Source organism: Equus caballus, chromosome 25 (assembly GCF_041296265.1).
Source record: "Equus caballus isolate H_3958 breed thoroughbred chromosome 25, TB-T2T, whole genome shotgun sequence".
Classification (NCBI taxonomy): Eukaryota; Metazoa; Chordata; class Mammalia; order Perissodactyla; family Equidae; genus Equus; species Equus caballus.
Window position 1 is genome coordinate 10,776,952 of NC_091708.1, and position 24,432 is coordinate 10,801,383.

Here is a 24,432-nt window from a genome sequence, read left to right on the forward strand (position 1 = left end):
CAGAGGGAGATATTACCCCAGGAAAGGAGGACTCAACCTCCCAACTCCTTACTCAAAAAATCAGGTTGTTCTCTGAAAAAGGATGCTAAGAGAAAACTCCAGAAGTCTCTGAATTTCCAAATAAATGTATGAACAATATTTTATGGTAAATTCTGCCTGTGATCACCCCTGATTCTAATTTAGAAGAGGTTTAAAGCACTGAAGTGCACAGAATCACCTAGGGATCTTGTTAAAGTGTAGATTCTGATTCAGAAAATTTGATAGGACTGCAGATTCTGCATCACTAACAAGTTCCCAGGTGATATTGATGCTGTTGGCCAGAGGACCACACTTTTTTTTTTTTGGTGAGGAAGATTGGCCCTGAGCTAACATCTGTTTCCGATCTTCTTATATTTCGTATGTGAGATGCCACCAAGCATGGCTTGATGAGCGGTGTGTAGGTCCACACCCAGGATCTGAATCTGCGAACTCTGGGGCCACTGAAGTGGAGCACATGCACTTAACCACTAGGCCATTGGGCTGGCCCGTGGAGGACCACACTTTGAGTAGCAAGACCATACAAGATGTCGCTTTATCAGGAGGGGCCAGGGCACTTCTCACAAGAACTACAGTTGACTTTTTGTAGCCACTTCTGTCTTCTTTGTAACCCTTAACTTTGATTTAACTGTTCAGGTTTTCATTCAACCAATCGCCATTTATAGAGAATCTACTATGTGTAAACCCAATGCCAGTTAATTTTAACCAACATTTACTAAGTATCTGTGAGTTCCAGTCTCCATGCTAGGCTCCCAGGATCAGTGACGATTCAGACTCATTCCTTGTCCCGTCACTCATTCATTCAACATTTCCTGAGGGCCTGCTATGCACCAGGCACTGCTCCAGGAGCTGAAGGTACCACAGTGAACAAAACAGCATAACAACAAACACCTTAACGACATAAACATTGTATCAACAATACAATAAATGTATTGCTAACCCCAAATAGGCCTTTCTCCAATGGGTAGACAGGCAAATAATTAAGCTCTTTTTTTTCTTCTTCTTTGTCCTTTCTTGAACAATTCAATCCAAAAGCCATTGGGTGGGGTCAAGCAAGCAAGGTAGCCTTCCTTTCAGAGGGGAAGGGGAGACGGCAGTGGCCCAGAGCAGGGGTGCCGGGGCCTGAGCAGGATGAGAACCATGGGGAGAGGACGGCCTGGTACAGAGTGTCTGAGCCCAAGCAAGGCGACAAGGGCATCTGGGCAGGGGGGCAACCTGGTGAGGGTTGTCAGAGCCTGAGCAGAGTAAAGAGGGCATCTGCAATAGTTAATTTTGGGTGTCAACTTGACTGGTTTTGAGGCACCCCGATTAAACATTCTTTCTAGGTGTGTCTGTCAGGGTGTCTCCACATGAGATTAGCATTTTAATCAGTGGACTCAGTAAAGTAGATTGTCCACCTCAATGTGGGTGGGCATCACCCAATCTGTTGAGGGCCTTAATAGAACAAACAGTGGAGGAAGGTGGAATTTGCCCATTTTTTTCTTGCTTAATCTGTGACTAGGGACACCTCATCTCATCTTCTCCGCCCCTTGGGCTCCGAGTTACACCACCAGCTCCCCTGGTTTTCAGGCCTTCTGGACCACACCATCAGCTTTCTTGCCAGCTACAGAGGGCAGATTGTGGCACTTCTCAGCCTCCATAATTGCGTGAGCCAATTCCTCATAATAAGAAATCTCTCTCTCTCCCTCTATTTATCTCTCTCTCTATATATATATATACACACATATATATTTATCTCCTACAGGTTCTGCTTCTCTGGAGAACCCTGTCAAATACGTTAGACCATGGACTAAGCATTCATGTAGGCGCTGGGGCTTGCTTGGTTCAGGGAGTTGGACGCTGTATGGGATAAGAAGGGCCTCTGTGTCAGGACGTGGTGGTGGTGGTGATGGGAAATGGGTTACTTACAGGGAGACTGATCAAATCAGTAAATATATTAAAGCTAATGGGAACCAAGTTTCTCTCTGTCAGAGAAGGAAGTTACAAACATGGGAGGGAAGACAACCAGAATGAACTTTGTGGTGCCGGACTGGAATTAGAGGTCAGTGTGAACTCAATTTCCAATATATATAGATTTAGACATTCTAAATTTTAGAAGCAAATAACTTTTAGCTGTAAAAGTGTGTATACATACATATATTCCCTAATTCAGTTCACTGAGAGGGTCTGGGAGCAGTGACATCCCCAAACCAGTGCATATCTAGTACACAGATCTTGATTTCTATGCGCCATTCCCTACCAAAAGAAACCAGAACTCCTCGAGGGAATGGCTGATTTCAGGGTTGTAGCAGGGAAAGTACAAGATGAACTGAAACATCTTGTGCCAGAAAGTAAGGACATGTTCAAAAAAATTATGTGGACATGTTAAAAAGACACAGAAGCCAGCTTGATGGGGTTCCCGCTGGCCCAATCTGGGAAAATTTGAACACAAAAACAAACGATGATAGTAGCAGATTAAAATAGGAATCCATGAGTCTATACTGATATAAATACACGAGTAAATTGAAAGTGTGACAAACAGGATATTCACGCAGTCTCTAAGTACCTGCCCACAAAATGGTTATTAATTGCAAAGGGAAAAGAATAACTTTACAGTGGAGAAGGCTGTTGATACCACTTTAATTAAGTGATCTAAGTCAGTATCATCAGTAGTGGGACAAACTGAAACTGTGTGCCACCTAGTAGGATGCAATGAGAACAGCATCATACCCGTGATATTCCTGCCAAATATGCGTAATCAGAAACTAATCACTTGGAAACATTAGAGAAACCCAGATTGAGGGACATTCTACAAAATAACTGACTTGTAATCTTTAAAATTATCAGGTATGAAAGTCAAAGTAAGAGCGAGAAACTGTCCCGGGTTGAAGGAGACTAAAGAGCTATGACAGCTAAATGCAATGTGTGATTCTGGACAGGATCGTTTTGCTATAAAAACATTATTAGGACAGTTGGTGGGCATAAATAGGGTATGATGATTATACAGTATAATGTATCAAGGTTGATTTCCTAATTCTGACGTCTGTCTTGTAGTTATTTAGCAAATGTCCCTGTCTGTAGGAAATACTACTATGGTTTTCCGGAGTGATGGGACAACAGGTTCACAACTTACTCTAAATAGTTCCGAGCAAAAAAAGGTCTTGGCACCGTACGTGCAATGTTTCTGTGAGTTTGAGATTGGGTAACTAAAAGCATGACAAGTGCTCAGGCAAAGGGGAGCTCGGTTGTTAGGGTCATTCGGAGCATCCTGGGTGTGTGTGTCTACGGGGAATGGATGAGTCTTGAAAGAAGGCCATTGGGACAACAGAGATGAGTCAACCCGAGTTCTTGTCCTTCAACAGCACCCCTCTTTGTCTGGGCAAAAGGGGCCACGGCCTGGCTCCCTGCTTAAACGCCCTGCTTTGGCCCTCCTGCTCTGATCACTCCCATGCGGAGGGAGGGCTGAATCCGCAGGGACAGAGGGACGCGCCTATCAGATCTGTCTCCCCCTTTCCAGTCCACCCCAGAACTCCCTGCCCAAAAGCTCTGGAGCCTGCTGAACCTCTCCCTCTGGTCCATCCTCGCACGGCTGATTGGGTCCCAGGCGTACGCACGCCTGGGCCCGTGGAGTGATCATGCAGGGCTGTGGACGGGGCTTGGACTTAAGGACCGGATGTCCACGTGAGTGACAAGAGGCCCTAGAGAGGGCTGGCCGCTCAAGCAGTTCCTGTCAGAGAGTTCCAACTTTGAATCAGCTCTTGGTAAGCTATATTTGGCCCCGTAGGAGACACTGACCATACTCTACACCGTGCTGCGCAGAAAGACGCTGCGCAGGAAGACACCTCACCGACGCTCAGGCCTGAGCTCTACGACGTCTAGGCCCTCGGGCGCGTAGCACCACACAACCCGTAATGCGCAGGCGGAGTGCTGGGCCAATCAGGTGCTGCACCTCGGAGACCGGCCGCGGGGCGGGGCACCGTGGACGCAGATTACGCCTCTCCGCGCGGAGGGGCGGGGCCAGGGGTGGGCGGGGCGACGCTCCTCGGAGCTCAGCGGCAGCGCGTGGGGCGGGGCCTTGCGGAGGCACGCCCCTTCCGGCTCGCCGTGCTGTCTCCGCGTGTGGATAACTGGTCTGGAGGCTGCCGCTGTCTGAATTCCTGGGTTTGGCGGCAGACTGGCGGCATGGCGGCGGAGGTGTTGCCGAGTGCGAGGTGGCTGTACTGTGGGGAGCCGGACGAGAGCCAGAGGGCTGTACTGGGTAAAGACTGCGGAGCTGGAGCAGTGCCCCGTAACTCCTTCCTCTCCGTCTCGGTCCCTCCTCAGTCCTCCGGCCCCCGTCGGGCCCCTTGCCCAGCTAGGCCAAGATCCCCCCCAACCCCCGAGTGTCCACCACGACTTTGGCCTCGGCCAGAGCTCCTCTGTCATCGCACCATCTTTCTGTCACCTCCTCCCAGCTGGATGGGGACATCCCAGTCACCCCCTCCCCAGGGGTGTACCCAGGACCCCATAATCCCCTCACCCGCCAGGTCTCACACCTTCTCCATTTCCTTCTCTCCACTGGCAGGGATTCCGGCTGTCTCTCTAGATCTGCACGAGGCCTCAGTCAGCCCCACTCCCCTATTTATTTCCTCCTGTCGCAGCCCCTCCCCGGGACTCCCCTCACCTACCCGTTCCCTCGTCCCACCTGGACCAGGACTTCCTTTACCGCCCCCCGCCAGTTAGGTCAGGACCTGGGCTTCCTTGCCATTATTATCCCTCCAATCACTCCCTCCCAACCACAGTCCGATTCCTCCCCACCGTACACTCTGGGTCCTTCTGCTCTCCTCTGATTCTTGGGCTGCAATCTTACAGTCCAGTTCTCCAATGGGAAGCTGCAGAATCCAGGCAACATGCGCTTTACCATGTACAAGAGCAACGACTCCACAAACCCCAGGAAGAGGAGTCAGCGGATCCTGGTAAGTGCTATAGTGGCTAGATGCTTCCACTCTGCAGGCCTCAGGAGGCCCCTTGGGTGTCTGTGGATGTGGGAGGGAGTGAGAGGAGAAAAGAGGAGGGGATAGCAAATGAGCCTGTGAAGAATCCTCTGAGCCCCAGCAGGTTGGGGTGTCGGGACAGGCTGCATTCAGCTTCGTACTTTTGGTGAAGTGATAGCTTTCATTCATTTGTTCATTCAACGAGCATTTATTGAGCACCCCTTGTGCCTTGTGCTGTAAGCTGCTAGGGAAACAGCTCAGTCAGGCCTGGCCCTGCTCTGAGGAGCTCGTACTCCAGAGCAGGGTTTCTCAACCTTGGCCCTATTGACTTTTTGACCCAGAGACTTCTTTCTTGTGGGAGCTGTCCTGGGCATCACAGGATGTTTAGCAGCTTTCCTCGCCTCTACCCACTAGATACCAGTAGCACCTCCTCCTCGTGACAACCAGGATGTCAGACATTCCCAGGTGTCCCCAGAAGGGGGATTTCTCTGGGTTGAAAAACCACTGCTCTAGAGAGGTGAGAACTGGATGCGAAGGACACTGATATGAGTAGATGAAGCTCGGGGCCCGAGGGAGGGATAGTCCAGGGCAGAGTGGGCTCAGTCAGAGAAGTCTGCTGGCCAGAATGCCTTCCTGGAAGAGGGAGCTTTGGAGCTGAGCCCTGAAGGATAAAGGCGGGTTTGACAGCTGGCGTTTAGTATTCCAAGTGAGGAGGATATCAAGGACAAACAAAGGGAAGCAGGAAAGCTTGGCTGTAATTGCGTGAAGCAGCCCTTTCCAAGGTCCTGAGAGCATTTAAGGAGCAGTCATGGGAGAGGTGGGCAGAGGGCTTCAAGAAGGGCTTGGGCTTTGGGCCCAGGAGGTTGCCTGCAGAATCAGTTTGTTGCATGCCTGTAAGTGCTGGCAGCCCAGGGCCTTGCTCCCAAGTCCTCTGGTGCAGCTCTCCTGAGAATTTGTCAGACTAGCTAGAAGCCAGCACTCTCTGGGGCTTCCCTTTCAAAAGCCCTCTTGCCTTTCCCCCAGGGACACCCCAGATTCGCTTAGAGATAGTGGTGCTGGACTGTCTCCCAGAGGCCCTTTCGTCCTAACCCACTGTGATTTGAACCCTGAAGCTTTTGCAAATGTGGAACAGGGAGAATAATGGAGCTTTCTCCCGTCTACATTTTAGGCAGCTGAAACAGACAGACTTTCGTATGTGGGAAACAATTTTGGGACTGGAGCCCTCAAATGCAACACTCTGTGCAGGTAGGGACGGGGAATAGAGACAACGGGAAGGGGAGGGTAGAGGTGGTGGCCCTGGCATTGCTGTTCTGGCCTTTGTTAAAGGGCAGTGGGGGAAATCCAGAAAGGTTTGCCAAGTCCCTGTGTTCCCAGACCCAGGGGCCCTCACACCAGCATGGAGACATTCCTGAAAAGGAAAAATTACTTACATTTGTTGAATTTCCTAAAAACCCCATTCACTTATAATATTTTCTTTTTTAAATTAAAAGAGATATAATTGATATATTAGTACAACGTAATGATTCAGTATATGTATATGTCGTGAAATGGTCGCCACAGTAAGTTTAGTTAACATCCAGCACCACACATAGTTACAATTTTTTTGTTCTTATGAGAACTTTTAAGATTTACTCTCTTAGCAACTTTCGAATATACAATACGGTATTGTTAGCTGTAGTCACCATGCTGCATGTTACATCCCCAGGACTTATTTATTTTACAACTGGAAGTTTGTACCTTTTGACCACTTTCATTAATTTTGACCACCTCATTAATTTGCAATATTCTTTAAACTGTCTTGTCCCCAAAAGCCAGCTGTCTCTACTGATTTGGAATGTGTGAGCAGTAGAATTTTGCCTTGGAACTAACTACAGGAAAGGGAGTTGGTAGTGTCAGAGGCTGCGGGGTTTCTAGCCATCTCTGGTGCTGATTGAGTGACTTTGAGCAACTCTGCTCTTCACTGACCCCTGGTCTTCCCCTTGGTACGATGCAGATTGTCCAGCCTAAACAGTCGGTGACTGTCAGGGGCTGGCATAATGCAGACAGTGTCCCTGTGATGATCCAACAGTGAACCACAAACAAGGCCCTTTCAGAGCCCCCACTGACCACCCTCATAGAAGTCAGATTCGTGTGTTCATGCTTAAAACTATTAACACCGCTCCATCCCTTAACAAAGATTCTCTAGTTCAGACTGGTCTTCTCCCCATAATTAGCAAGTTTTTACTTATCTTTGCCTCCATAAATTCTGTGTATTCTGGATTCTAACATCCCGGGAGGGTTTCGCACTAGAGCAGTGAGCCCAGATGTGATCCGCTACCAGACCACTCACTTGGTAGCTTTTTTTCCAGAACCATCTCCTGACCCTCCTGTGCCCCTTCCCTCTCCTCCTCCTCCGTGCAGAGAATCGCTGCTGTGGGGATTATTGTTACTCAGGTGTATTGGGGCAGAAAGAAGGTTGGGAACTTCTAAGCAGGAAAAAGGAAGTTGTATAAACAATACCTTTTGAGTAATCCATTATCACTAGTATCCTTTCTTCTTTCTTCAGGCACTTTGTGGGAATTTTGAACAAGACCTCTGGCCAGATAGAAGTCTATGATGCTGAGTTGTTCAACATGCAGCCGTTGTTTTCAGGTGGGTCCCAGTCGTGAAGGCTCACAGAAACACTGCGTGTTAGGTTTGCTGGGTGAATTGGTTTGAGATTTTGATTTGTAAAACACATTTTGTAATTATTTTTAAAACGGCACTTTCTCCCAGGTTTTTGTCTTCTTTTTTTTTCCGTTTGAAAGCATTTTAAGAGTGTTTTTACTCAGCAAATGTTTATTGATGACCTGCTATGCTCCAGGCACAAAGCAGAGGCTGTGGCTGTAGGAAAACAGACACAGATCTTGTCCCCGCAGTGTTTACAGACTTGAAATTAGAAACTAATCTTGGTTAAAGCAAGTTGAGCAGTGATCAGAGTATAATATTGGAGGGCCTGTCTGATTTTCTTTTCCAGCTTCCTTAATTCTTAACTCTTCTAGTCGAGGTAGAGGTTTTAGGATCTCTGGGAGGTGGTGGAGATGCTTATAGGTTGGAAGGAACTTTCCTGTTGATGAAAAGTCTCTATTCTTTGTAATTTGGGAGGAGATCCATTTTTCCCCTAATCCAGTGGGAGAAGTAACGTTGCTTCTCCACTTTGTCATCTTAGAATGCTCAGGGCTAGGGTGGGGTCTTCCAAAACGATAGATAAGAGGTAAGAGATAAGAAGATAGATAAGAGACAAGTCGAGAGACTTCTGCTCCCCAAATCTTAAATACTGAGAAGCATGGTGGGGGAAGGTGTTTAGTAAGGAAGAATCGTCAGGATCATGCCTGATGCCTTCAGAGGCATTAGTTCTGACTTGATTCCTTCGAAGCAGTGGTCTCAGCCCTTTTGAGAATCTGATAAGGACCTGGATTTACTTCCTAGAAACATACATACAAATGTAAACATACGTGAGATTTTGTATATAATTTTAGAGGGCTCTTGAGTCCCGAAGGCCATCTGTGCATTTCCTAGGGGTCCATAGCCTCTAGATTGAGAATTCCCTGCTTTCTGAACAAATATAACTACATTTAAATTGTCCTCCAAATGCTCTTCTAACTTCCAAGGAGGCAAAGAAAATTGTTCATTAGTTTCTTGATTAAATGAATTTTTGTTTTTATATGTCGAAAATTTGTAAATATTGATTTATTCTAGCCAGCATGCATACACACACACAATTTCTTGGGTCCTTGCTGTGTGTTAGGCACTGTTCTAAGCAGTTTCCATGCACTACATCGTTTGCTTCACGCCACAGCCCTCGGGGGTAGGGATCGGTATTCTTGGAAGTGAAATGACCTTGGCGGGGACATACAGCTGATGCATATATCAGAGCTGGGAGTTAAACTCAGTAAGGCCCTCCAGAGCTTGTGCTCTGTCTGCTAGATTATCCTGCCCCTGATGTGAACGCTTTATGGGAGCCTAGAGGGCTTCCTGCGGGGCTTCCTGCGAGTCACGCATACCTCACGTTTGTGCCTTTTACAAGGAGGGCAAACTACTTACTGGAAAACCGGAGGACTTGGCTTCTAATCCCATCTCTGCTGCCGCCTGGTGAACTGACCCGGGGCAAGCCATTTCATCTGGAGGCCTCGTTTTTCCTGATTTGTGAAGTGAAGCAGTTGGGCCAGATGACCTCTTCATTTGACTCTAATTTAGCCTCCAAATTCTCTACCCGTATATGAAAGCCGCGTGCTACATGTTCCCAGGATACGCTCATGGGAAGTCCTGTAGTAGAGAAATCTGTTTTCTTAGATTAACTGTTAAACAAATATGAAACACTATTACTCTCTGTGGGCTTTACAGTTTGCTTTTTTCCTCTCAGTGTTTGTTTGTTTTCTCTTTTGATAGATGAATCAGTCGAGAGTGAATTGACACTAGAGAGTCAGACCAAAACTTTTAGAGAAAAGGTAAGTGTGACAACTGAGACATGGGACCTCAAGCAGGTTCCTTCTCGACCTTAGGTTTCCCCATCAGGAAAATGAGCTGGTTAAACACAGGGGTCCCCCTGGCTTCTCCGCTCATTCAGTCTGTGGTTCCCTGGACAATGTCTACCCACAGAGGCCTCCTCGGCCTCCCAGACAGCAGGTCTCCTGTCAGGGGCAGCTGCACATGGCTCTGTGCCAGTGTTTGGAACGGGTTCTCTGGGCTGACATAGGTGTACATAACACTTGTTTTTAGAATTTAATCCAAGTTTCAGAAAATATTGGTTTTAGCCTGGAAACTTTCACATTGGAACAAAGTAAACTTTAGGATTTTCAATATAGAAAGTTCCTACAAAGCTCATTTCACCCCAGGATGGCAGATCAGTTGTCTTCAGTGCTCCCTGGAACACTGCATTGAGAAGGGGTGAGAGGCCACCTTGAGGCTCAGGGAAAGAGCGAGTGATCTATTAGGAATGTCTGTCATGGGCGCAGGATTGGAAAATGGTAAGCTGTGTGCCGCAAATGTACCCACTAACTCTAGGCGAGTCTGTTCGTTTTACAGATGGAGTCACTGTTGATTTATAATTAGCCCCCTACGGTTTACGAAGCAAGTACTTCAGATCTGTTAATATCCTTTGATTCTTGCAACAAGCCTATGAGATAGATAGGTATGATTCAGCCCAATTTACAGGTGAGGGAATGATGGCTCAGAGAGCTGAGTGTCTCCCCATAGTCAGACAGCTAGGAGTAGCAGTGCCCAGCCAGTCCCCAGTAACCAAACTTGTCTCTTGCACAGATGGATTCTTGCATTGAAGCCTTTGGTACCACCAAACAGAAGCGGGCTCTGAACTCCAGGAGAATGAACAGAGTGGGCAATGAATCTTTGAACCGTGCAGTAGCTAAAGCAGCAGAGAATATTATTGATACAAAGGGTGTGACTGGTAAGTAGCTGGAACCTGGGCTGTAGGAGTCTGCTCCTAGAGACGGCTTCCTCTTCTCTTGAGGTCTCTTACCTGCCCCTCAGATGGAGGTGCTGGGAGTTAGAGCTGGGCTCCTTTCTGCCTCTTGCTGAGGGCCTCCTGGGAACAGCTCCCGGAAGCAGGAGGAAAGGTCTGCCGTGGCTCTACCCTCCGCGAGCTCGCGGTGAAATAGAGGAGCCCGGCCTGGGAAGGCGTGTGCGCCGGTGCCTGGGCTGCCAGGGGGCGGCCTGCAGGGCTCAGCGGAGGGAGGAGGCCGCAGGGCTCTGCGAGTCGCGGGGAGGCTCTGGTGGGAAAGGCTGATGTGCTGGTGATGAACTGAGCCTCTAGAGACAGTTTCATTTTGGGGTCAGTGGATTTTTTTCTGTTCTAAATTCCTCAGTAGTTTGAGTATTTAATTGTATTATTTAAAAATGTATTTATTGTTCAAATGCATTATAAGAACATAAGAGAAAGTTTGCATAAGAGCAGTTTTTCTATTAAAATGGAATTTTAAATTTTAGAAAATTTTTCCATACCCAATGATTGTATAAGTATTTTCCTATGTTTTCTTTTAATACTTTCACAATTTTACTTTTTACATTTAAATGTTGGTGAAGTGTTTTTTTGGCATATATTACAGACCTAATTTTGTATTTTCCAAATGATCGCCCAGTTGTCCCCAACTCCATCCTTTCCTTTTGTACAAGATGGTTCACAGAGCCCTCTATGAGTTTCCACCTTCTTAGCTGTGCTCGTCCCGTCGTCTGGCTGGCAGTTCCTGTCGCAGCACCAGGCTCTTTTGATGCTGGGACGCTCCTCATTCAGTTTCTTGTCTGATAGGGCACCTTCCTCCTCCTCCATCCTTGTTTTTCACAAATGTATTGGTTATTGTAGCGTGCTTTTTCTTCTAGGGGGATCTTAAGAATTATTTTGTCAAGTTCTCTCAAAATCCAGTTGAGATTAATATGGAGAGAGTCAACATCTTTACAATATTATGTTTTCTCATTCAGGAACAGAGAAATATGTCTCTCCATTTATTCAAAGACATACTTTAATGTCTAAGTAAATTTTTGAATTGTTTTGTTCAGTTTACTCTTAGCTATTAAAGGATATTTAAAAAGGAAAATACTTTGCTCGTTTTCCCATCATTCTCCTAGACCGCCTGTTAGAATTTTCTTCTCTGTCCTTATCTATATACGTACTTAATTCTTCCATGCTTATTCCCGTGTGGTGGTGAAGTTTTATAATTTGATTTTTTTTTTCACTCAGAATATTGGAGAAGTTTTCTGGAAGTTAAGCCATTACAGGCTAATTTTGGATATCCCTCACTTTTCGCTTCTCTCATTCTGTATTCTAAATATTTGTTAGCACACCCATCTTTCCCATCTGTACTGCAAGTTACTTGAGGGGGACCATGCTGTGTCTGCCTTCTCTGGTGAGTGGTTAGGTTTGTGTCAGGAGTAGACGTTGGGGCCCAGGAACTGTCAGCCTGATAGGGAGGCCAGGCCTCCTCGGTGGAAGCATCCAGTTTAGGGGCTTCTGGACCGATTATGATCTTGAGTGCACAGGTTGCAAAGAGTATTTGGGGAGCCTGAAGCCAAACAGGGTGACACCAGCACTGACTCTTCCCGTCTTGAAAAGCTCTGGTCAGTGATGCCATCCATGATGACTCGCAAGATGACTCCCTCTACCTTCCTCACTGCCACGCTGATGCCGCCAAGCCTGAAGACGTGTATAAATTTGAAGACCGTATCCTTCTTGTGGTAGAAACCCTGCCTTATTTCACAAGTTGGGATAGGTGCACAGGAGTGGCACATCAGAGCTCTCTCGGAAGGGGTTAGTGGTCCTGTGATGCTTACAGAAACTACACCCAGACCTTTATAGTTGCCCCAGCGCTGTTGCTGGGAAGTCAGCCATGCTTCCTCACTGGCTGAGGGACCTGCTCCAGCACGGGCGTCTCAACCCCTGGCATTCAAACCCATTCCTCAGCAAAATGCCAGGTGCCCACAGCTCAGCCCTGTGTGGGGGTAAGGGGTTACTCTCCATGAATAGTCAAAACAGGACTTTGAAGTCAGCCAATGCCCAAAATTGGGCAGACTGCTTTTGTAAGTGGAAGGGCTGGAGCATAGAATTTCCATGCTGGTGGGTCTAGTCAGATGGAATGCGTGCGGTGGCTTTGTGAACAGAGAAGGCAGAAAAGGCCAGGCAGAGAGCGAGGTCTGGGCTGGGAATCTGGAGAACAGAGTCCCTGAGCTCTGCCCGGCGTACTGTGTGATCTGCCCTTCTCTGAGCCTCCGTTTTCCCATCTCTCAAATGAAGTTGCTAGAAGCTGATTTAGCTGGCTGCACGTTTCAGTTTTGGTTGGTTGTGTGCCTGACCGGTAAGCAGTTCTTTCTCCTGCCGAGTATGAAGCTCTTCAGAGCCCCTCTGAAGCTTTCAGGAACGTCACGTCAGAGGACATACTGAAGATGATTGAAGAGAACAGGTGCCTCCCCTGGAGCGGGGGGAGTGTCTGGGGGCGCCGGGTTGGGACACAGCAGGCGTCAGCTGTGAAGTGGACCTTTGGGTGTCACCAGTGAGACCATATGCCTGTTGAGCATTTGAACATGAAGGAACTAGTGTTTTCTTGAATGTTTGTGCCTCCAGGCCTATTGTCCCAAGGCTGCGGGTGGCATTTAGGGCAGAGAGTTGGCCTCTGAGTGCTGGACTGGTGGCTGGGTCGAGGGTGGTGAGGCCTTGCAGTCGGGGACTGGGAGCTGAAGCTGGCCTGTGTCCCCCAGTGTCGTGCCGATGCTGATTGTCACCGACAGGGCCATGTGCTGGCCTGGGAGAGGTCGAGCTGCAGCGGTGGTTTATCTGTGACGATGTGCTGAGCTTTTCTAAAGTTAAACTTACGTATTTTAAATATAGTATATTTTAAATAATTCAGAGATTATTTCCTCCCCTCCCCACTTTTTGGCAATTAAAACAGCTTTTCTTTATTTTTATGTATTTATTTAATTGAGGTAACATTGGTTTATAACAATATATAAATTTCAAATTTACATCACATTTCTTTATTTTTTATTTTTTCATATGAGATCTCCTTTATTTTTTTCTTTTATTATTTTTTATGGAGGTAGCAGTGGTTTATAACATTATATAAGTTTCAGGTGTGCATCATTATATTTCTGTGTAGATTACATCATGTTCACCACCGAACGACTAATTACCATTCATCACCACACATGTTCCTAATCACCGCATTCGCCCTCCCCCCTCCCCCATTACCCTCTGGTAACCACAAATCCAGTCTCTGCTGCTATGTGTTTATTGTCATTTTTATCTTCTACTTATGAGTGAGATCATATGGTATTTGACTTTCTCCCTCTGTTTTATTTAACTTAGTATAATACCCTGAAGGTACATCCATGTTGTTGCAAATGGCAAGATTTCATCTTTTTTTTTTTTTTTTGAGGAAGATTAGCCCTGAGCTAACTGCTGCCAATCTTCCTCTTTTTGCTGAGGAAGACTGGCCCTGAGCTAACATCCATGCCCATCTTTCTCTACTTTATATGTGGTATGCCTATCACAGCATGGCTTGCCAAGTGGTGCAGTGTCTGCACCCGGGATCCGAACCGGCGAATCCTGGGCCGCCGAAGCAGAACATGCGCACTTAACCGCTGTGCCACTGGGCCAGCCCCTGGAAGGTTTTTGATTACTGTTTCAATCTCCTTATTGGTAATTGGTCAATTCAAATTCTCTGTTTTTTCTTGATTCAGTTTTGGAAGATTGTATGATTCTAAGAATTTGTTCATTTCTTCTAGATTAATTTGTTGGCATATAGCCTTTCATAGTATTCTCTTATAGTCTTTTGTATTTCTGAGGTGTCTGTTGTAATTTCTCCTCTTTCATTTCTGATTTTATTTATTTAAGACTTCTCCCCTTTTTTCTTGGTGAATCTAGCTAAAGGTTTGTCAATTTTGTTTATCTTTTCAAATAACCACTGTTAGTTTCATTGATTTTTTTCCTACTTTGTTTTTAGTCTCTGTTTCATTTATTTATGCTCTAATTTTTATTATTTCCTTCCTTCTGCTGATTTTGGGCTTTGTTCTTTTTCCAGTTGCTTAAGTGCACTGTTAGATTGTTTATTTGAGATTTTTTCTAGTTTGAGGTAGACCTGTATTGCTATAAACTTCCCACTAGAACCGCTTTTGCTGTATCCCATAAACTTTGGCATGTCATATTTTCATTTTCATTTGTCTCCAGGTATTTTTTGATTTCTCCTTTGATTTCTTTGTTGATGCAATCATTGTTCATTAGCATTTTGTTTAATCTCCACATATTTTTGTTTTTTCCAGTTTGCTTCTTGTAGTTGATTTCTTGTTTGATACCGTTGTGGTCAGAAAAGATGCATGGTATTATTTCAGTCTTCTTAAATTTATTGAGATTTGTTTTTTGGCCTAATATGTGATCTATCCTGGAGAATGTTCCATGTGCATTCAAAAAGAATGTGTATTCTGTGGGTTTTGGGTGGAATGTTCTATACATATTCTACTAAGTCCATCTGGTCTAATGTGTCATTTAAGGCCAGCGTTTCCGTATTGATCTTCTGTTTGAATGCTCTACCCATTGGTGTAGGTGGGGTGTTAAAGTCTTCTACTATTATTGTGACACTGCCTATTTCTCCTTTTGTGTCTGTTAATAATTGCTTTATATCTTTAGGTGCTCCTGTGTTGGGTGCATAGATATTTACAAGTGTTATATCCTCTTGTTGCATTGTTCCCTTTATCATTATGTAGTGCCCTTCTTTGTCTTTTGCTACAGTTTTTGTTTTGAAGTCAATTTTTTCTGATAGAAGTATTGCTACCCCAGCTTTCTTTTCATTGCCATTTGCATGGAGTTTCTTTTTCCATCCCTTCACTTTCAGTCTGTGAGTGTCTTTAGGTCTGAAGTGTGTCTCTTGTATGCAGCATGTATATGGGCTTTGTTTTTTTCATCCCATCAGCCACCCTTGTCTTTTGATTGGAGCATTTAGTCCATTGACATTTAAAGTAGCTATTGATAGATATGTACTTATTGCCATTTTGTTACTTTTTTTCTGGGTGTTTTAGTAGCTCTTCTCTTAAAACAGCTTTTCTTTTATGATGATGGTGGGTTTTTTTGCTTTTGAGGTTTTTTCTTTTAATAATTTCATTTGAGAAAATAAAAAGTTGTCAATCCTAGGTTGGTTTCCCCCATTTTTGTTTGGAAGTTTTACTGGTCAGAGAGATCTAGAGCCTTGGAAAATACTTTAAAAAAATTTTTCTTTCCAAAAAAGAGCTCATTCCTGGTTCTTAGTTGTCTCAATGTGGTTGTGGCTCAGGGGTAGGTGCAGGAATGAGCTCTGGGCTGGGAGTCTGAGAAATGAGTCCCTGAGTTTTGCCTGATGTACTGAGAGATCTTCTCTCTTCTGAGCCTCAGTTTTCCTGTCTGTAAAATGTGGCCTCTACAACATGATCCTGAAGAGCCTTTTATCTCTACAAGTCTAGGATCCTGCTAGTGGTAGATCAGCACATAAAAATAATAGCTAACACTGATTGAGCTCTTATGTATGCCAAGCACTGTTCTAAGCACTTTACTTGCATTGCCTCATTTAATCCACAAACAGTCCATAGGCGGATACTATCATTGGCCTCAGTTTATAGGTGAAGAAACCAAGGCACAGTGATGTACAGAAACTTGCCTGAGCCACTGAATGGCAGAGAGGGGATTCAGACTCAGCCTGGCTGACTGAGAGTCTATGCTGCAGACCTCTACATCAGGATTGGGCGTAGCCTGTGTGCTAAGTCTGGCCTGCTGCCTGTGAATAAAGTTTTATTGGAACACAGCCACGGTCATTCATTTATGTATTATCGATGGCTGCTTTTGCACTATAAAGGCAGAGACCATATCGTCCACGAAATTTAAAATATTTGCTCTCTAGCCCTTCAGCGCCCCTGTACTAAACCTTGTTCCTCCTGTAATAAGGGGGCTGGTGGGACGGCCCTTTCTCAGCTATTGCGTGTGTATCGGGTGTGAAGGGTGCCTGCTGTTTTCGTTGTTGAGGGGTGAATGGCCCCTGACAGAGCCAGTCTTACACTTTCCTCTGGTCCCCCCCCTCTTGTTTTAGTCACTGCTCCTTTGTCATAGAAGCTTTGAAGTCCTTGCCATCAAATGAGGAGAGCCGAGACCGCCAGGCCCGATGCATATGGTTTCTGGACACCCTCATCAAATTTCGAGCACAGAAGGTGATTAAGCGGAAAAGTAAGTCCATGATAGACATTTTGTTCTAGTTATTTCCTGTCTGGTATTTGTCTGTAATTCTTAGACTAGCTCTAGTGAGAGAGGAAAATGGGTATTCCTGTCCAGGTCTTTATTTTTAACTATTTAACAGTGAGATTCCTACTGTATTGCTGACCTGCTGAGAGGACTCGCCGAGCTCTCCTCCTCATCTGAAAGTGGGGACAGGTTGAGTTGTGTGCTTGCTCAGAGCGAACATTCACCACTTCTGTTCTGCAGTAGGAGAAGTAGAGGGTCTAATCTAATCAAATGAAAATTTTAAGGGACAGTTAGACAAACATCAGGCACACAGGGAGAACAGGTGGCCTTCTCATGAAGGCTGGGGCAGGTTTGTGTTGGGTCAGCTTGTTTCTGACTGGGAGAGGAGAGAATCAGCTTCTGCTGGTAACCACCGTCGCCTGTAGCTCGGGCCGTGGGTGGCTGCCACACACTCACATCCACCCAGAGATGGAAACCCAGAGGGAGATACCTGTGGTTTTAGGCATCAGATGTGTGCGGTCTTGTTGCTGTGATTGGGCACCCGAGAGTCTGTTCTCATGTTTTCCAGTATTTGCTTACTTCTTATTTCCTTTCCAGTCTCCCTTCCTGTCCATCTCCCTAGGCTTTCTCTATCATCTGTTTTGCTTTCGAATGTCTTATAAATCCTGCGTCTTTAGGCCTCATTGGAGTCTTTTTTTTCTTTCTTGTGGCCACCCGATCACAAACGTCTCTCGTGCTGTATGGGCTGCAGGCTGAAGCACACCTGAGCACATTTTTACTTGAAAGTAGCTGTTCTGTTTCATGGGCCCCTGCTTCTCCTACCACATGGTTCCGTTTGTTATGGTGGCCCAACTATTCGCCTCTTCTCCCAGCTCATGGATGAGGTGTGGCCTGAGGGTTTTGAAAGAAAATGATCAGACTCATCTTTGTCTTGTAGGTGCCCTGGGCCCTGGAGTGCCACACGTCATCAACACCAAGCTGCTGAAGCACTTCACCTGCTTGACCTACAACAACGGCAGGTCAGCGGGCTCGAGCTCGGGGCTTCTGCCTGTGATGGAGAAAGCAGGCGGGGGAGAGTGGGCAGTGGGTGCTTGGATTGAATTCCATGTCCAGTGCCATTTGGAGGGATCCTGGGGTCAAGTAAGTTTAGGAAACACTATATAGTACATCCTGTGTCCCCCCTTGGGAAAGTTCACATTAAGGGCTCTGGAAAGTCCTGCGACAAAGACTGATTTCACTTCCCACCCTTCTTTCGAGGAATCCTTCCTAGTGTCCCACAGAGCAAGGTGATGTTGCAGAAAAGGGTGGGGCAGTGCGATGACTGTGGGGAGAGAACCCTGCGCAGCACACCTGGGTGTCCGCCCTCCGTTAGCTCGGAGCAGTTCCTGGTCTGTGTGTGCTTGGAAGAATCAGCAGCAGCTGAGTTTGGGATGACTGTTTCCCAGCAGCCTTGCCGAGCAGGCAGGAACAGACTCGGAGAGTCCTCGCCAGTGGGAGGCTCTGTGCCTGGAAGGTGGCGGTGCGGCCTTCTCTGTCCCCCGTGGAGGGAGCACTGGGATTGGCTCCCTGCCCCGCTGTGTGAAGACTCGGGCACCATGGGGAGACAAGGAGTGCTGCTCAAATTCCTTTTCCTCTCCCCGAGGCGAGAGACATCAAGTGCACATGGGAACAGGCTGGGGTGTTTTTACTTTGCTTTCAGAGTGATCATCTTAGACTTTAATTTTGTCTCTCCTTTACTGCCACTCACTTGCAGTTTACGGAACTTAATTTCGGATTCTATGAAGGCGAAGATCACTGCGTATGTGATCCTACTTGCCTTACACATAAACGACTTCCAGATTGACCTGACGATGTTACAGAGGGACTTGAAGCTCAGTGAGAGAAGGTGAGCACAGTGGAATACAAAGCTCCCTGTAGGACGTCTTGTGTATTTCTAGTACCACCTTTCAGAGAGCACGAGGCACCAACAAGGGCATGTGGGAAAGACCTGGGACTCGAGGACAGTTTTCAATGATGAATGATGGAGTGAGCAACCAGACTTTACTGAGTGCCATCTCTGTACAGGGCACAGTATTAAAACGGTCGTAATAGCTAGTGATTTCCCTAAAGAACAATTGAAGAATCTTGGTTCAGAGAAGTCAGTGACTTTCCCAGGGTCACACAAGAAGGGGAGTACCTGGGCTTCAAACCTGAGCTGTCCCATGGCATTTGTCCCTGTATAACTGAGCAGCCTCCAGTCTCCCAATTGCTGTCTCTGGGGAGAGCGATTCTGTATGGTCCTGCAGGCTGGAACCCAGGGTGGAAGTTATTCGAGAACCCAATTTCAGCTTAGCGGAAAGAGCTTTCTCAGGATCAGACGGAAGGGGCTGCCAGGGGAGGTGTTCAAGGCCAAGTGGGGCCGCTGTTTGGCAGGGTGTCGCATCTGGGCCTCTGATGGGGCTGGGAGAGTGGGCAGAGGTGCCTGCTCAGGTGCTTTCTAGCCTCGCTAGAAGGGATTGCGACTGAGTAGGGAGCAAAGCATCCCAGGCCTCTCAGTGGTGGGGTCTGTTGGCCTTTGTGGGTGATTTAGGGGCACCTGACATCCAGGGACCCTGGTGGTGTTCTAGCAGAGCCTGTGGAAACACCCTTGTCTGGACTCTTCTAGCACCCAGGGAAGGATTGTTCTGAGGGCTGTCCATGGACAGCATCCTCGCGGGCGGTGGGCTTGAAGATCAGAGAGAAACAGAAATGTGGAGCCTATAAAATTCTGTCAGAATTCTAGCCAGCACTCAATCCTTGCTAATAGGAAGTAAACAAATTATTAATAGGATCTATATAACATAGTTTTCCATCACCTGTATGGGTCTCTGCTAATGGCAGCATGTTAAAATGGGAGTCTGTCTGATGGCTCAAGGAAGGCATCTTGTCGGCCTCTCTGCTGGGGGCTTCGCTCCTGGTGGCCGCTTGGGGGGCTCTATCTTTGTGGCCTGGAGTGCGTTTGTGCTGCTGCCCCCTCCCTGAGCAGCCACATGAGGAGAATTTCCTCTTGTTTTTTTTTTTTGTTTGTTTGTTTGTTTGTTTTTTATTAATGTTATGATAGATTACAGCCTTGTGAGATTCCAGTTGTACATTATTGTTAGTCATGTTGTGGGTACACCACTTCCCCCTTTGTGCCCTTCCCCCACCCCCCCTTTTCCCTGGTAACCACCGATCTGATCTCCTTGTCAATATGTTAACTTCCACCTATGAGTAGAGTCATATAGAGTTTGTCTTTCTCTGACTGGCTTATTTCGCTTAACATAATACCCTCGAGGTCCATCCACGTTGCTGCGAATGGGCCAATTTTGTCTTTTTTTATGGCTGAGTAGTATTCCATTGTGTATATATACCATATCTTCTTTATCCAATCATCAGTTTCTGGGCATGTAGGTTGGTTCCACGTCTTGGCTATCGTAAATAATGCTGCGATGAACATAGGGGTGCAACGGACTCTTGAGATTTCTGATATCAGGTTCTTAGGATAGATACCCAGTAATGGGATGGCTGGGTCATAGGGTATTTCTATTTTTAACTTTTTGAGAAATCTCCATACTGTTTTCCATAGTGGCTGTACCAGTTTGCATTCCCACCAACAGTGTATGAGGGTTCCTTTTTCTCCACCACCTCTCCAACATTTGTCGCTCTTGGTTTTGGATGTTTTTGCCAATCTAACGGGTGTAAGGTGATATCTTAGTGTAGTTTTGATTTGCATTTCCCTGATGATTAGCGATGATGAACATCTTTTCATGTGTCTATTGGCCATATTTATATCTTCTTTTGAGAAATGTCTGTTCATGTCCTCTGCCCATTTTTTGATCAGGTTGTTTGTTTTTTTGTTGTTAAGCCGAATTTCCTCTTGTTTTGTGTTTGTTCCTTAGGATGATCGAGATAGCGAAAGCCATGAGGCTGAAGGTCTCCAAAAGAAGGGTGTCTGGGGCCGCCGGCGGGGAAGAGGATCACAAACTGGGCACCCTGTCCATCCCGCTGCCGCCAGCCCAGGCTCTGGACCGCCAATCAAAACGGAGGAGAATCACCTAGAGGCATGCTTTCCAGACAGCATTTTGGATGCCACTGTTGCTATTCATTTCCATTTTTATTTTTAAAGAGGGAGGAAAATAGCCTTGCTTTGGCACAAGTATGAAGCCAGCAGCCAGCATGTCAGTTGTGCTTGTCTTAAGCGGAAACATAAAGTGATGGCCATATTGGGCTTCATCTCCCTCCTTTGGTGTTCCCGTGATCATAAATGTCGGATAGTTCTTGTGTGGGGATGGGGGGTGGTGGCTGCGGAAGTTGGGATCAAAAGATCTCACAGGCTGAACCCTGGGCCAATCCTGACAGATAGAGGTTAATAAAGAGAAACGTGAAGCGTCGTGTTCAGGTCTGGGAGGACCAGTGGAGCACACGGTGAGGATACAGCCCAGCAGGGCTAGAAGAGGAGGCTTCAGGTCACAACTGTGATGGGGTTGGAAAACAGGCGAATTAGTTCGAGGCTGCCTTAACAGTGTGCAGTCAAATCAGCAGAAGTGATTAACCCAGCTGCTCTGCCTGGCTCGGGCCACAGTGAGGACAGGGACCAGCTCTGAAAGCCACGCTTTTGAGGGGGATGAATCGGTCAGAGTTCAGTACGGCGAACAAATTGTTGTACGTATCTTAGGAAGAAAGGAGCTTAATGCATGGGTAGAATGCTATAAAATTGTTAAAGGGCTGCAGGGGTGGGGATCAGCAGGGCGTCACTGGAACTGCTGAGTTCAGAAACACACTGCTGGGATACCAGCCAGGCAGCAAGAAGCCACTTGTGCCCCACGACTGCTTCTTGAATTCATGAAGCTGGTGATTTGACGCTGGAGTGCTGAACTCAGCCCCCCACGCTTTCAGTATCCACATTTCCACCTCCTTGCTTGTCAGCGCAAACAGCCAAAAGGTCAAGAAGCTGGCCTCCATCTTGCTTCCTCCTTCTGTAGTACAGACATAGGAACTGGATTTGCATCCAGAATCCTAGCAGCACGGAGTCTTGCAAGTAGGTTTCAGCTGTCCAGCCCCTAGTTCAGCAGCCTTCCCAGGAGATGGGAATGGATGCTGACTGCCAGCCCACCTTCTCTGCCCTGAGGGAGAAGGAGAAGTCAGTGTCCAGAGGGCTGCTATGAGGAGTGGGAATGGGACTTGGAGAGACTCAGGTGTGTGGTTAATGCTCAGACTCGGGGGGCCAGCCCGGTGCTGCAGCGGTTAAGTGCGCAGGTTCTGCTTCAGCGGCCCGGGGTTTGCCGGTTTGGATCCCGGGTGTGGACGTGGCACCGCTTGGCACGCCATGCTGTGGCAGGTGTCCCACATATAAAGTAGAGGAAGATGGGCACGATGTTAGCTCAGGGCCAGTCTTCCTCAGCAAAAAGAGGAGGACTTGCAGTAGTTAGCTCAGGGCTAATCTTCCTCAAAAAAAAAAAAAAGACTCAGATCTTCAAGGCTCTTCTGAGGCAGTGGGAACAGCTGGGGTCTCGTGCTCAGTGCTGGGGAGCCAGGAGCGGTGATGGGAGGAAGATAGAATGCAGCTCTCTGAAAATGAGAAAGGGAGAAGTTTGCACAGCAGCTGGACCTCCGTTAGGGAAGACATGGTAGAAGGGAGTCTTGCATGACTCATTTGGGACAGGTGGTCCTTATATTCCTTCGAACTCTGGGATGCTGTTATCAGAGCCACTTCTGTGGCAAGGCCATGCCTAAGGTGCATGTTTTCTGTGGTCTTCTCTGGTTTGTCTCCATTTGTCTCTGATCCTGGGTAGTGGGCATTTGGAGCAGACTTTGTCCCCCACAGCAGAGGCATGGGCAGGAAATCTCAAGGCCTCTGTTTCTCTTAAGGCTGTTGTGAAAATCATGTGACTGCATCAGAAAACATAATACCTTGCTCCGTCTCTGGGAAAAGAATTCCTGATGTGCTTATAGGTTAGAATGTGTTTCCAGAAAACTTTTTAGATTCTCATGGGATTGACACTTGAGGCTTAATTTCCAGGAGTGATTAGATCACAGCCTGTGGCCAGGCCTCCGAACAACCTCTGTCTTAGGGGCTGGCCCCGTGGCACAGTGGTTAAGTTCGCACATTCTGCTTCGGTGGCCAGGGGTTCGCCAGTTCCGATCCTGGGTGCGGACATGGCACCACTTGGCACACCAAGCTGTGGCAGGCGTCCCACATATAAAGTGGAGGAAGATGGGCACGGATGTTAGCTTAGGGCCAGTCTTCCTCAGCAAAAAGAGGAGGATTGGCAGCAGTTAGCTCAGGGCTAATCTTCCTCAAAAAAAAGAAAACCTGTCTTAGAGGGGAAGCAGCTTGTCTTCAGTCACTCCCACAAACAAGGGTGAATTGATAGGGCAAGGTTCAGCAAATAGACTCCTGTTCTTGGTGACAGCAGGTGTCCCTCACCAAATGTAGGTGACTGACGAGATTTCTGTATATCACGGGGTTTGTGGGTCAAAAGGCTCAAAAGACGCCCTTGTTCAACTTGAACAAGTCTCGTGAGAGCACCTCTCCCCGTGCCTGGCCTCTGAGCAGTGTCTGCTGAGTGAGTCAGTACGTGGCCTGCGCCTTCTTTCCTCGTCAGAGCTAAAGGCAGGAAACACTTGTAGGATAATGGAATTGTACTGGGCTTTTTCTAGCTCTAAAAAACCATTTATTTACTAATACATTCATGGAGAATACCTTGATCCCACCAAGTTATTTGCCATAATGTCCCCTGATGTCCTCTTTGAAGAAAGAGAGACTACCGGTTAGATGCTCATATCCTTAATAAGATTTGCAGTTTGTGGAGTAATCTTAATTTGCTGGTGTTGATAACAGGATGAAGTCTGCTCCCTGGAGGAAGGTCTCTGGCCCTTCCATCTTGGACGCTGTTGGAAGTGATGAGGTCAAAGGAGGTGTGTTTAACACGCTTGCCAAGGACCCAGCCGGGAAAGAGTTAATTCGATAAAATCCTTTAAAGTGTCTGCTTTTAAAAACTTTATTTTGATACAATGTCATATTTAGAAAAATTTGCAAGAATAGTACAAAGGACTGTATATCTTTTATCCAGATTCACTAGCTGTTAACGTGTTGTCCTATTTATTACTTGCTTTGTAAATTTCTATATTTCTTTTTGAACCATCTGAGAAGAGCATCCTACCCTTTTGTCTGTAAGTCCTTGAGCGTGTATGTCCTGAGAGTGAGGACTCTCCCTTCGCGTGGCGCGTGCCCACAGCAGGAGTAGAACACAACGCCACGTCTAGCCCACACTTCATAGTCGGATTTTGCCGATCACACCTCTTTGCTGACCACATGGTCTTATTTAATTTAAAACGGTTCCTCAATCTTTGGCTTTCTTGACCCTGCCTTCTTGTAGAGTAAGGGCAGTTATTTTTAGGGTATCCCTCAATTTGGGTTTGTCTGATACATCCTTATATCTAGAGGCAGGATATGCACTTTTGGCAGGAATGTCACAGACATGATGCCATGTCCCCAGTGCGTCACAGCAGAGGCACGTGATACTGTTTGTCCTCTTGCTGATGTTAACTTTTATTACTTGCTTGAGTTTACGTTCTCTCCACTGTGAAGTTACTATTTTTCTTTTTGTGATTAATAAGTCATTTGTGGAGGGATGCTTTCAGACTCAATATCCTGTTCCTCATCGAACTTTCACCCATGAGTTTTAGTCTCAATTGATGATTCTTGCTGAATCTGTTACCAAGCTG

The 24,432-nt window shown here is 46.6% G+C and overlaps 1 protein-coding gene across 1 annotated transcript; it reads left to right on the forward strand.

Moving 5' to 3' along the window:
• The first annotated feature begins 4,062 nt into the window (after positions 1-4,062).
• POLR1E (RNA polymerase I subunit E) lies at positions 4,063-20,945 on the forward strand. Its single transcript, XM_001504281.7, has 12 exons — positions 4,063-4,273; positions 4,867-4,970; positions 6,157-6,233; positions 7,534-7,619; positions 9,396-9,454; positions 10,266-10,410; positions 12,070-12,177; positions 12,817-12,913; positions 16,559-16,692; positions 17,645-17,726; positions 18,461-18,592; positions 20,604-20,945. Exons 1-12 carry the CDS (start codon positions 4,198-4,200, stop codon positions 20,761-20,763), a joined length of 1,260 nt encoding a protein of 419 aa, XP_001504331.1. The 5' UTR covers positions 4,063-4,197; the 3' UTR covers positions 20,764-20,945.
• Positions 20,946-24,432: the final 3,487 nt, after the last annotated feature.

Bases quoted from the DNA above. Each gene is read 5' to 3' on its own strand.
- POLR1E (XM_001504281.7), top strand. From the start codon at position 4,198: ATGGCGGCGGAGGTGTTGCCGAGTGCGAGGTGGCTGTACTGTGGGGAG. The intron at 4,274-4,866 runs GTAAAGACTGCG...GCAATCTTACAG, and splicing joins GAGCCAGAGGGCTGTACTGG to TCCAGTTCTCCAATGGGAAG. The intron at 9,455-10,265 runs GTAAGTGTGACA...TCTCTTGCACAG, and splicing joins CCAAAACTTTTAGAGAAAAG to ATGGATTCTTGCATTGAAGC.